Source organism: Alligator sinensis, unplaced genomic scaffold (genome assembly GCF_000455745.1).
Source record: "Alligator sinensis unplaced genomic scaffold, ASM45574v1 scaffold607_1, whole genome shotgun sequence".
Classification (NCBI taxonomy): domain Eukaryota; kingdom Metazoa; phylum Chordata; order Crocodylia; family Alligatoridae; genus Alligator; species Alligator sinensis.
Genome location: NW_005841935.1, coordinates 273,383 through 286,811, shown reverse-complemented (window position 1 = coordinate 286,811; position 13,429 = coordinate 273,383). Strand labels below are relative to the sequence as shown.

The following is a 13,429-nucleotide window of genomic DNA, read 5'->3' as shown; positions in this document are numbered from 1 at the left end:
CCCCCCCCCCCCCCCCCCCCCCCCCCCCCCCCAAAAAAAAACCCAAACAAACAAAAAAAACCCCAAAAACCTTCTTCAAGGAATTCTAGCCATCCATGTTCCTTGTAGTGATACACACTCTACATGCACTTTTACTTCAGTCTTTTTTGCCTTTTCAATAATTGCAAGGTGCTCATGCACCCCCTTCTTCCTTGTGCTTTGGAACAGGCAGTATCCTCAGTCCTCAACAGCAGGTTCTTCTGTTCCTCAGTGAATGTTTTCAAGGGAATTTCCTATGTCCCTTTCTTACCATTAAGGCCAGTTATGACAAGAGACCTTCCTACAAAGTTGACTATATATATTACTCAAATGTCTCAAAGGTCACAGTAAGGCAAGCATGCACATCGAGATCTTGGACCTCAGGACAGATGTCAGGTTCTACAAGACTTTCTGCACTGTACTTAATATTACTGCACCCAGCATTTTTGGACTAAATCACTGCTGTATTCTACATCAGCTGGCAAAGTGGGGTAATATCTTTCAGCTATGCAGGAAATGACATGTAACTGATGCATTTACTGTTTACTCTTGGTGATTGATGCATCTTCCAGTTCTTCAAAACAGCTGGGTGGTATTCGCAACAGGTACATGTCTCCAAATCATGAATGATACATTAAGAAATAGGTTTTGGGACATCTTCTCCAAGTGGTGTTACCTAGATGTCTTTCCCCCTCGTTCCAGATGTCTTTCCCCCTCTGCCTTCCAGAGTAACAACTGGTGTACCTTCTGCTCTAGGGGAGGCCTCAGCTCTGATATCCTGTCTAAAGCTTTTTTATTTGTTGATGCCTGTCTAGTTGGGAGGAGGTATCAAGTGGGGTTCCTCAGGGGTCTGTTGCGTATCCAGTATTGCTCAACATCTTCATTAATTATTTGGATCGTGGGTGTCAAACATGCAGCCCGTGGGCTGGATCCAATCTGTGGAACCATTTCCTCTAGCCCACTGGTAGTCCAGTAGATTACTGGAAGCTAAGAGGTACGGCCTGCTGCAGAATTTGGGGTCCTTGGATACCAATGAACCAATTTGCATATCAGTGCTGCCCATATACAGCCTACATGCCTTGAGACCCATGTTACTGCCCAGCTGCAGTTCTGAGCTGCTGCATGTCCTCTACCCTGCTCAAGCCCCATTATGCTGCCTGGCCAGAGCCCCACACTGCCACACTTTGACAAACTTGGTTCATTGTTCGTAGGATAGGATTGAGTGCACACTTAGCAGACTTGCAGATCTGGGTTGAGTTGCAGACACTGGGGAGGACAGGGTTAGGATCCAGAATGACCTGGATAGACTGAAAAAAATGGTCCACAGTCAAGCAGGTGAGATTCAGCAAGGAAAAGTCCTGCACTTGGAACAGTAATTGTTGTACAAATGGAGACTGGGGAATGACTGACTAGGCTGCAGTACTGCAGAGAAGATCCTGGGGGTTACAGTAGAGCATAAGCTGAATATGAGCCACCGATATGCTTTTGTTACAAAAAGCCGACAGCGCACTGGGTTGTATTACCAGAAGCATCACTTGGAAATCAAGGGAAGTGCTGCTTCAGCTCTACTCAGCACTGGTGAGGCCTTACCTGGGAGTACTGTGTCGAGTTTTGGGGCCCACATTTCAAGAAGCATGTGGAGGGTTTGGAAAGAGTCCAGCACAGAGCAACAAAAATGATTAGAGGTCTGAGAAGAAAGACTTATGAGCAAAGGCTGAAAGAACTAGGGTTATTTAGTCTGGGAAAGAGAAGACTGAGGGAGGATTTGATAATTGTCTTCAAATACGTGAAGGGCAGTTAGAGAGGGGATGGAAGTAAGCTTTTCACTGTGGCCATAGGGCAGGGGCAGGCAATTATTTTGGGTGGAGGGCCACTTACTGAGTTTTGGCAAGCCATCGAGGGCCACATGATGGGCAGCTAGGGGCAGATAACTATTAATTTTCTAAATTTTTTAGGGGCCCTGCAGGCTGGATAGAATGGCCTGACGGACTGCATCTGGCCTCCGGGCCGCATTTTGCCCACCCCTGCCTTAGGGGATAGGACTAGGAGCAATGATCTCAAGCTGCAGCAGAGGAAATTGAGGCTGGAGATTAGGAGGAACTTCCTGATTATGAAGGTGGTCAAGCACTGGAATGGGCCACCTAGAGAAATTGTGGAATGTCCATCCCTGGAAGTTTTCAAGAGCAGGTTGGACATTTGCCTGGTGGGGGGGGCTTGTTCAGGGATAATCCTGCCTTGGAACTAGATGACCTTGTGAGGTCCCTTCCAGCCCTGCTTTCCTGTGTTCCTATGGGGAAAACTAATATTTGCTTTTCTACCTGCTCCTCTGAGTGCTGCACAAAGTCAGGTAAGATTCAGTCTCTCTGATCCTGCTACCCCTCATTAAGTTCACTGTTTAGCCAGGTATGCCTGCTATTGCGCTTACTCTTTCTTCATGTTGGGATAGCTCACTCCTGCACCTTTATTATGGCCCCTTAAAGGTACAACCAGCTCTCCTTTTCCTCTCAGACGTACCTTCCAGGTGATCTTGCCTGCCAGTTCCTTGAGTTATTAGTCTGCTTTTCTCAAGTTAATATCTTTATTCTTCTTCCTTGTTTTCCTCAGGATCCTGAACACACTCACTACATGCTCATTTTTACCCAAGTTGCCTTTCCACTTTATATTCTCAATTCCTTTCCTGTGAAAAGGAAATTGGGAAAAGTATTTCCCTAGTTAGCCTTTCCACCACCCATACCTAACACTTACCCCTGACGCTCAAAGAACTTGATGGACTGTCTGTGTACTGCTGTTTCCCTCCCAGCAGGTGTCATGCTAAAGTCCAGGAGAACCAGATCCTGTGATTTTTTTTTTTTTTTTTTTTTTTCCCTTCCTCAAACAACTGACATTTACAAACCTCTTTCTTCTAGTTTGGTGGTCTATAGCAGATATCCATCATATCACTGTTGCTATTTTCCCCTCTGGCCTTGACCCAGAGGCTTTCAGTCAACCTGTCTTTCAGTTCTCGCTGCACCTCAGAATAGGCGCCTGTCTTTTGCATACAGGGCAACACCTTCTCCTTTTTTCCCCTTCTGCTTGTCTTTCCTGTACAGATTATTTCCAGAGCTCAAAAATGTTGCATTATTTCACCTGATCCAACTGATCTACCTGCCAATATCTTTCCAAAAACAGTCTTCGCAAAAGAAAAAGACGGTGTTGTATATGCTGGTCATTAAGAGGGCTGGTACCTTCTACTTGTAGGGAAGCACATGTTTCAGGTCATAACCACCATTCTTTTTTGCCACTGTAGCTGTAAGGTCCAATGACTAAATGCATCTCTGACTTCATCAATGTGTGCTACAAGACAGCAGAAGAGCACACTCCACCAGAGCTCAGAGAACATCTCTGGCTTGTCTCAGATGTTCTGTTGCTGAGTCTCACTTCTTATGTACAGCATGCTTCTTTTGAGTTATCCAAAGTGGAAAGTACATGTAGATAAACTTGGAAGAGAAAAAATGGTTATAACTTCACTGGAATTCTTTAAAACTTAGTTTACCAGATGCACCTCCATTTGTTATTCTTCATAGTCACATGCACCCTGGGATTTGAAGGTTAGAGAAAACTGAAAAGTTGGAGGCATATACAATCCTTTATGCTACAAGTGCAGAGCATATGAAAAACCAGGACACATGCTTCCCCTGTAGGTACTGCTAAGGCATAAAAAAGTGTTTGAATTTAATTATGTGAAGCATGGTGAGGCATGCCATTCAATTTTCAATTCACACATTCAATTTATGGGGACATGTGAAGTGTAATAATATGCTTCTGGCCAGCCATCTTAAAGAGCATCAGGGCACTTATACATGTGTTCTGGGGGCGGGTGGGAGGCGCTTTAATTAAAACAGCTCCGATTAATTGAGTATGCTCCAACATGTTGTAATTACAGCGTGTCAGAGGACCCTCCCTGCACATGTATAGGTACCCTCAGTTACTGCAAGAATAACTAATAACTTATATCCTTTTTACAGCTAAAACATTTTACAAGCAGTTTTAAGGATTTGTCATGTACTGTGTCAATGGATCTCATGTTTTATTTTTCAAAATTAAATGCAGTGGGAAATTCGTTGCGTTTTACCAAGGTTAAAAAAACAAAACAAAACACTAAAAGCAGTGTGTAATATTAGAATAAAGAAAATGTTTATTAGTACTTGCTCATTCTAAACTTTATTTCTTACCTATATTTACCCTATTTAATATACTTTTGTTTGAAATAAGCATGTTTGTTTCTTGTAAGTGTACCAACTATTTAAATGTTTATTTTTTTAATATTTGCAGGAAATCTAGTTTCTGTGATTCATGTTTATTCATCGCAAGGTAAGCCTTTAACTTTTTTAATCAAGTGCAGCTTCAAAAATGCTGTCAGACCCTTAAGCTAATAAGCTGAGAGAACATATTAGATCTTGTAACTTAATCAGAAAGGTCTTAAAAATCAGATTTGTGTTGTATTGAATAAGACAGTACATTTATTTTTACATTTCAAAATGGGGATGAGTTAGATATTAATAATCAGGGATCTGAGTTTCTTGTTCGCCATGGAAAAACCTGGTAAAGCCTGTATTGCCTCATTTTAAGGAGAAAACCCCAGATTTTCTCGTTTTAAAGAGAAAAGGTTGGATTTTTCCTTTAAAGGAGAAAAACATGGGAAACAGCGAGTTTCCTCTTGCAGGCTGGCAGAGTTCTAGCCTGTAAGGGCTGGGGGAGAGCGAGAGGAGGGCGATTAGCAGGGTGTGCTATGTGCATCTGCACATGTACACATGCACATGGCCACCAGGCAGCCTGTAGAGCAGTTCCCACAGGTAAGTGTGGTGGGGGGCATGGAATTGAGGCTCCCATAGTGACAGACGAAGGGAGGGACTCAGGCAGGCTGGGGTTGGGGCTGCTGCCCAGCTACAGCAGTGCGTGGGGCCGGAATGCATGGTTGCAGAGCCCGTGTGGGGTGGGACAGGGCTTCAGGTGGCTCATCCAGGGAGTGGTGGGGGGGAGCTGGCTCCCCACCAGTGTGCACGCTCTTGGGAGAGCAATGGAGGGCACATATCCTCCAGATTTGTGTGCAGGGTCAGGGCAGGCTGCCTGCTGTGGGCTCAGGGCTCCCTAGCCTGCTGCCTTCTACCTGGGGCCTTCACAGCCCAGTGTGCTGGACCTGGTACCTCAGGGCAGAGTGGGACCAGCTGGGGAAGCTCCTTGCTACTGCTGCAAGCCCTGTGCCACTGTGGTGTAGCACTCCCTGCCTGCCCAGCAGCAGCTGGCATAGCAGCTTGGCGCTCCCAGTGGCGGCAACAAGCTTCCTTGCCTGGCCCCGCTCTGCCCAGCTGTGCCGGGTCTTGCCCACTGGGCTGTGGAGGCCCTGGAGGGAGGGCATCAGGATAGGGAGTGCTGATCTACCACCCTGCATCCACCCTGCTTTCCCAAAACAGGTTCCACTCTGGCCATGCCATCTGTGGGGGAGGGGGAGCTGGGCTCTGCGCTGCACCCTGCCACAGCAGCTGGTGCCTCCCATGGATGGAAGCTCGGGCATTGCTCTGGGGGGGTAGGGGTCTGTGGACCTGGGTCCTTGGCCCCATAGCCCTGGCAGCTGGGGGACCCTCCAGCAGGGCTGGGGAGTGGCATGGCGCTGTGGGTTGGGGGAGTGAAGGGCACTGGTAAGGCTGGACAGGGGCATGGGGCTGTGGGTGGGTGGAGTGAAGGGCACCAGTGGGTGCAAGGGGCTGTGGATGGGGAGTGAGGGGCACCAGCAGGGCTGGGTGGGCTGTGGGTGGACTGGACGCGCAGTTACATGGGCAGGGCTGCTCACCGCCACAGATCAGTGGGGTGCGGACAGCTGCAGCTTGGACCCGCATCCTGGTGAGGAAAGGGAGTGGTGGAGCTCTTATTTTCCCTGATAAACCCAAAATCAAACATCAAAATTTATAGGTATTTAGAATTTATTTTATTATAGTGACTGAGGCACTGGTAGGCTTCCAAATTGCTTTAAAATTGTAAATATAGCAATAAAATATTGTGTTCAACTGAAACGTGTGTGTGTGTGTAGTGGCATTTTATTTAATCATGAAAAAATGTAGATTTGGGGTATTTTAACCAAAGAATTTGATGTTTTTATCAGAGAATTTGCTATTTTCAAACAAAGAAGACCAGGATCCCTGTTCATAATACATAACTCAATGGCAGTGAAACACACAGGCATATGTTCAGCTTGAAGCAATAGGAAAATGTAATAGTCTAATCCAGTGGTAATATATCAGTAATACAATGGTATATCTAATATTAATACAACAGGTAATTGCAGTTTTTCAGATCTCTTGATCCTTTAAATGCATTTCTGAATCTCTGTAGATATTATATAGATTGTAACATGCTGTCTCATAGCTTTCACAGCTAGGAGTGCATGTTACATTAACCTGTTTGTAGGAGCATGAGCATGCTGGTCCCCAGCTTTCCATCTTGAATTTTCAACTTGTTATCCAAGCATATTCTTCTGATAGTTCAAGTGTATTTGATAGGAACATAACTGTCATTTTCAGCTTGCCAACCACACTGGTGAAGTGATAGCCATGGTAGGTTCAAGTTCACTTTGTCAAATAAGACTTTGATAACTGGCTCTACATACGTAGTGCACAAGGTCCTTGGTGGAATATTTCACCCTAACATCCAGAAGAGTTGTCAAATATGTTAATAGCTGATACTACAACACAACATACTTTTCTACACAACTGTATAAATCTTTATCAACATCAGGCCTAGTTCCTAGACCTGCCGGTAGATGTGGAACACTTTCCATGCAGATTTCGTAGCGTGACCACTGAACTGGCTGGTGGTGTCACAACTAGTGACACTAGAATCCAACTAGAGATGCATGAACTGGCTCAGGCAACTCTGACAAATGCCATGAAGTAGATTGAATCCTACTGGATAGCTTCTCTTCATCCAAACCTTAGGCACAAGATTATGCCATAGAAGAAGGGCCAGTATGTCTGTTATCACAGGAGAATACTAGAGCGGAATATCCCTGACAACTGCATGTTTGTCATATAAGAGCATACTTACGTCCACCTCTTGGCATGAATGCAGTTGCAAAAAGTCACATGAGTTGGAGTGCTCTACTTTTCCATCAGCAAAACCACCAAAAATGAACACTCATTAATTTTGAAAAGATTGGTGTGATTACTTAAGAAGCTCCTCACTTACAAAATTAACTAAGTTTTTTTTGTTTGCTGGTAAGGATATGAAACTACTTTGTGATGCGGCTAACAGAAGAGATCTGCTGCTAATGATTCTGCAGATCGGCGCAGTATTTTGAATCCTTAATATTCCTGTGCCTGCCTTTATGGGTGGTGATATGTATTGATCAAAGACAATGTCAGCTTGGTCACATGTGTTGGAGTAATTGGCAACACTTGTTTCCAAAGGAATCCACCAAATCTCCAAATGTTCATGCGGTTTTTGGCTTTCCTGTTCTCTGTACAAGAGCCATGCTGTCAATGATAATGATTTCTGATTTCTTGGAAGTAGCATCTGGCAGAACAGTTACTGCTTTGTCCTCAGTCAAGATTCATGACAAGATTGCTTTGTTGGCCACATTGAGTGATTTGTTGGGTTTAAGAAGTGACAGAGGGTATTTAGACAGTCCATGCTGTAGGAGAGAGTGCATATCATATCTTCTACCAGCTGCAACTGCTGCAACTAAACCTTGCTGGATCTCCTTTGCTTTCTGCACCTGTTTCATTTTGCTGTACTCTCCCATAGTTGACTTTACATCCTTAAAGTTTTTCAATTTTGATTTGGGTATGTTTGCATAAAGCTCTCGGTAGCATCTGCAGTAAGATGTTTCTGGATAATGGTGTTCAGGGCTTCTCTTCTTTTGTTATGCACATTTAAAAAGTCTAATGCAGTATCTTCTGGCATAACGTCTCCTGCAGAAATACATAACAGCTCATCATTGGAAAACTTAAACAAGTGGAACCTTTTGAACTTCTCTTGTAGCAACATGACAACATTGTAATCTCGTTTGTCGGGTCCTTTGTCTTTTGTTATATTTGAAAGATGGTGTTGTATCGGTCTCAAACATCTGATTTACCATCTTGGTTAGGTGACCTCTTTCATCAAGCAAATGATCTGCTTGGTGTTGTCCTGTTGTATTCTTCAATTGATGTTGTTGTTAGGGTTTCCCTTTCATCTTCTACCTCCATAACTTTCTTAACAGTGTCTCAATATATCTTTTGTGTGTTCTCTTGTACGCATGTATGGTGACAGTTGAGGCTTTAGGAATGTTGCAGCACAGGATTGACACACCTTGATAGTCTGTCAAGAATACTGCCATAACAAGTATCAAATTCAGCAACTGCCCTACGGTGAACAAGCACCTCATTTATTCACACAATTCCAGCAAGTGTACTTGAGCTAATCCTTGACTGCGAACCTACTTCACAGCATATGATGCATTTTATAAGACATATGATGCATCTTATAGATTCTGAGTCATACCTCCCATGCTTCACTGGACTCAGTGATGCTGTTGGCTCCATTGTAATGGTTGCTTAAGGGTGGGTGTCTTGTTGATAGTCTCCATCAGAGCTTCTCATGTTGAGGTAATCTGAAACAGAACAGAGTTGATATAGCAATTTTGCAAACCTTTTGGGTATCATTAGATAACAAAACTGTAATTCATGGCAGTTATCTTGGGATCCAGTATGGTTACCACGACAGAAATGTTGCAATTGATATCCTCAATTCATACAGTGTTGGTTTAGTTATTGAAATTTAATTTTCTAACCCTAGTGGGGGTTGAAATATTGACCAAAATGTAAATTCACAGCAGCTGTCTTGGATACAAATATGGCAGCTACCCGCACTACTTGCCAGATTGACAATATGACTTTTCTGACACGAGTAGACCACTTCAACCTGAAACGCACTCCTGCTGCTTGTGGCAATGAGCTACCTATGGGGTGACACCTTTACCCTTCTATTTTAACCTGCTAAGCAAGATGCATCCCACTACACCACAAAAAAAGCCTGTATTATGTAGGAGTTAGGTTCACAGACACTGAATATTTTCCATTCTGTTTCAGTTATAGCTCTGTAATTGGAAAATACTGACTCTTTTTTATAAAGACTAAACCTCTTGGATATTGTTTAAGCTGTTGTTTTCCCTTCTTTATGTTTATACTTGCGAAATAATTGTAGATCAGTAAGGTTCTCTTCCTGTCTCGGTTTTTTTTAACCCAGGTCAAAGAGATGAGTTTTGTTTGCTTGTTTATCTTGCTCTAGTCTCTTGTGAGTTAAATCCAGGGTGGCCAACCAACAGCATGGGTGCCACAAGTTGCATACAGAAGGCTGGGGAGGGGGCAGGTAGCACAGTGGCAGGTAAGGTAGGAAGCAGAAAATAGAGCAGTAAATGAGGCAGGGAATAAAGAGGAGGAAGCAGAAGGAACCAGAAAGCAGAGCAATTCAGGCAGGGGAAAAAGATTGGAGTGGCACTTGGGGAGATTACGGGACTAATGTATGACACGCCTGCCACCTCAGTTAGCCCCCACTGAGTTAAACTGTAATCATTTGTATGCTTTTCCATCTCTCTCTCTTCCCCCATTTTATCTATCTGTCTATTACTCCCTGGACTAACTGTAATATTTTAGCTGGGTATCATGAGTTACAAAAAAGTCCTACTTTCCTTATCCCTGACATGATATTCCTGATTTTTAGCATTAATTTCTTCCCACAACTCAGATGTCAAAGCTGTTTTAGACCCTTTTTATAGTTTCACTGACCATTCAGCTTTTGTAACATCTCTTCTTTTCAAATTGTGTCAGGAAAATATAATCCAACATATTTAGCATTTCCTGTTTTCTGTGGTGTTGTATAAAACGGGATTTTCTTCATCTTGTTTGATAACAAAACATCATGTAGAAATTCATTGTGCTGCTAAAAACTTTAAGGCCTTGAATTGATACATTTTTACTTAATACTGTAACTGTATTTGAAAGCTTTGAAAAAACTTGCTACTTCCAAAGGAATCTTAGATCATTACTGGTAGTTCTTCCCTTAAAAGGTTTCCAGTTTGGGGTGGGGGGGGGGGGGGGACGGTGTATGTTAATCAGATTTCTTAAATAAAAAGTTAAATCAGATGTCAAGCTATTGATTTATTACAGTTGACAACTTTTATACCAATTATTATAACATTGTTTAATTTTATATTCATTTAATTTATTTCCTATTAAAGAACTTTTTAAATACATTTGTTGCAGGTTCTGTTGTGCTTGAAGTTTCTTGCTTTTCTGAAGCTGAAAGAATTTATATGCTAATTAAAGATACAACTGTCAACGACAAGCAACTTCATGCTGTTGTGTTACCTGAAGTGCTGGTAAGTTGGTGGGGTTTTTTTTTTTTTTCAAGTATGTTTGCTGTTGTCTGAGAGAAATTATTAGAAAATACTAAATATTTGAAGTGGGAGGGAGGACAACAGTGGATTTGCAATGAGCTTTCTTAAGTGTTATGTTAGAAATGCACAAAGGGACATAAAATACAGATTTTGACTGACTTCTGTTAATATTGATTGTGAAGTGGTGAACTTTGGTAGGAGAAAGAAAAATAATTAAGAGTTACAAAAGAGATAAGTAAATAAAGTATACTTTTCCTGTAATTCCTTTCCTTTAAAACCGTTTCATTGTTCCTAAAATTCAATAGGATACTCTGCCTTTTATTAGGAATTAGCTGTGACATTGCAACAGAATTGTTTCAGTGTTTAATTTTTTCCTTTTTAACTTAGTCTAGTTGACAGTAGAGCTTAATCGTATAAATATTTTCATGTATAAACTCAGAAATTTAGTATAAATTATTAAAAGCGAGTTAAGCAGATTTGAAAGCTGAGGTGCTCAACTTCTGCAGGGGAGAGATTATGAAAATGAATCTAATATGTCATGCCTGATTTATTTATTTATTAATTTATTTTATTTTTGTTTAGTTGGGGTTTTTTTGTTTTGAAGAAATAAAATTTTTGAGGGAAAAGTTCTATTAAGAAGAAACCTAATGTCAAGGTCCTAACAGCATTCTCACGGTATTTGTGAGGTGGGGAAAAACTTTTGTATGATGTGGTGGGATAGTTCACAGGATTGAAGCATTGTCACAGATGGGTATAACAGGAAAAACAGGCAGAGAGGGAAAAATGAAGAAGTGTTGCCCTGTATATAAAAGACAAGCACTTGTTCTGAGGTGCATTGAGACCTGGAAGATAGGTCGATTGAAAGCCTCTGGGTCAAGGCCAGAGGGGAGAACAGCAATGGTGATATGGTGGATGTCTGCTGTAAACTACCAAACTGGAAGAAAGAGGCTTGGAAATGTCAGTTGTTTGAGGAAGGAAAAAAAATCACAGGATCTGGTTCTCATGGACTTCAATATGATATCTGCTGGGAAAGAAACAGCAGCACACAGATGGTTCACCATTGTGAAGAAAGAGTGAGCTTTAGATAAAGTGCCCCTGCTGCCGTTTTGAGGGGTGGGGACACTAATACACAAGACTTGGGAGGCTGCTGAAGGCAATTGCCAAAAAAAAAAAGCACATCAGAGCAGTCTCCCTGCTTGTGTATAGGCACCCAATAAGTGCAATAAGAAGCTGGCCTGACTAAACTGTAAACTCTTAATGAGTTGAAACTCAAGAAAAGAATCCAGTAGAAAGTATAACATGAGGATGCAGGAAGAAAATCAGGAAGACCAAGGTATGAATTGAGCTCCAGTTAGCAAAGGGATTTAAAATGCAACAAAAAACACAAATCAGAAGTAAGAAAAAACCCAAGGAGAGGGCAGGTCCCTTGCTGAATTCAGAGGGCAATCTAGCTATGGATGATGTGGAGAAGGCGGAAGTAATTAATACCATGTTTATTTCAGTCTTCACAAATAAGGTCAGTTATCAGTTGATGAGGGCAGAGATAATGGAAGAACATGTTAGGGATTATTTAGAGAAGCTGGATAAATTCTTTTACTAATTTTGTAAGATTACCTTTTCTCAGCCCTTCAGGGAAATCTCTCATTTGTATATTGTTTCTTCATTCACAACTTTCAATGTCTTCTATTTTTTTCCTGTAAGCTTCACCCCCCCACAGTTTAATTTTGTTCTGGAGTAGTTATGTGTTTGCTTGAAGGTTTTTATCCACATTGCTGTCAGTGTCTATAAGTATTCCAAATTTGTGCAGCACTCAGAGGAGCAGGTGGAGAATATTAGTTTTCCCCATAGGAGCACAGGAAAAGTAGGGCTAGAAGGGACCTCACAAGGTCATCTAGTTCCAAGGCAGGATCATCCCTGACCAAGCCCCCCAGGCAAATGTCCAACCTGCTCTTGAAAACTTCCAGGGATGGACAATCCACAATTTTTCTAGGTGGCCCATTCCGGTGCTTGACCATCTTCATAAATCAGAAAGTTCCTCCTACTCTCCAGCCTAAATTTCCTCTGCTGCAGCTTAAGGCCATTGCTCCTAGTCACAAGCTAGCAGAGAGCAGATTTAGACTAGACATTAGGAAGAACTTCTTCACAGTTCGAGTGGCCAAGGTCTGGAATGGGCTCCCAAGGGAGGGGGTGCTCTCCCCTACCCTGGGGGTCTTCAAGAGGAGGTTAGATAGGCATCTAGCTGGGGTCATCTAGACCCAGCACTCTATGCAGGGGGTTGGACTCGATGATCTATTGAGGTCCCTTCCGACCCTAGAATCTATGAAATCTATGAAATTAACTGATTTGGGTCAAACCAGTTTATGCAGTGTTTGTCCCAGACCCCTTCCTGGTTTAACTTTAACTTAAACCAGAGTCCCCCAGCATCCCTGCTCTGGGCGGGGCTCTCTGCTCCCTGACTGGAGCTCTGGCAGAGAGGGCAGGCACATCAAAGTCTGCCTGGCTTTCCTGTTCCTCTCCCCCCTGCCCCTCCCCCCCAACCAGTCCCTGCTCAAGGGATTCCCCTCACCCCTCTCCCACAGCATGGACCGTAGCCAGCATGTGGTATGCTAGCTAATGCTGAGAGGTGTCTGTAACGCAGACAGGACAATGTCCGCTTAGGGCTTTTTTGGAGCTAATCAGCAGGTGAGCTGGTAACATCCCTGTCCCTCTATTCCTTCCTTGGAAAAAATCTGTTTAAGAAGAGTTTGAACTAATGAGAGAGCCTTTTGTTTTCTTGATGGGCTGATATAAGCTATCAACTTCCTGTGGAACTCCGTGCTGGCTTCCTTACTGGTGAAGGGCAGCGAGGGTAGTGGGGGAACCCCTCCCAAATCGGAGCCTCCTGCCGGAGTGTGGCCCCACACCCCCTCAGCTCAGCATTATGGAAGGGAAGGGAGGGCTGCTTACCTGCGGGGCTGTGCCAGCAGAGATGGCCACTGTGTACAAAACCTCCCTGCACCTCCG

The 13,429-nt window shown here is 43.0% G+C and overlaps 1 protein-coding gene across 4 annotated transcripts in view; it reads left to right on the top strand.

Annotated features, from left to right (window-relative positions):
* Window positions 1–13,429, top strand: part of DGKQ (diacylglycerol kinase theta) — a 149,529-nt gene that overhangs the window by 106,246 nt on the left and 29,854 nt on the right. For all 4 annotated transcript variants that reach the window (XM_025199097.1, XM_025199098.1, XM_025199100.1 and 1 more), the window contains 2 exons: window positions 4,330–4,368; window positions 10,293–10,408. In XM_025199097.1, the coding sequence (XP_025054882.1) occupies window positions 4,330–4,368; window positions 10,293–10,408 (155 nt within the window). The remainder of the gene's footprint in view (window positions 1–4,329; window positions 4,369–10,292; window positions 10,409–13,429) is intronic.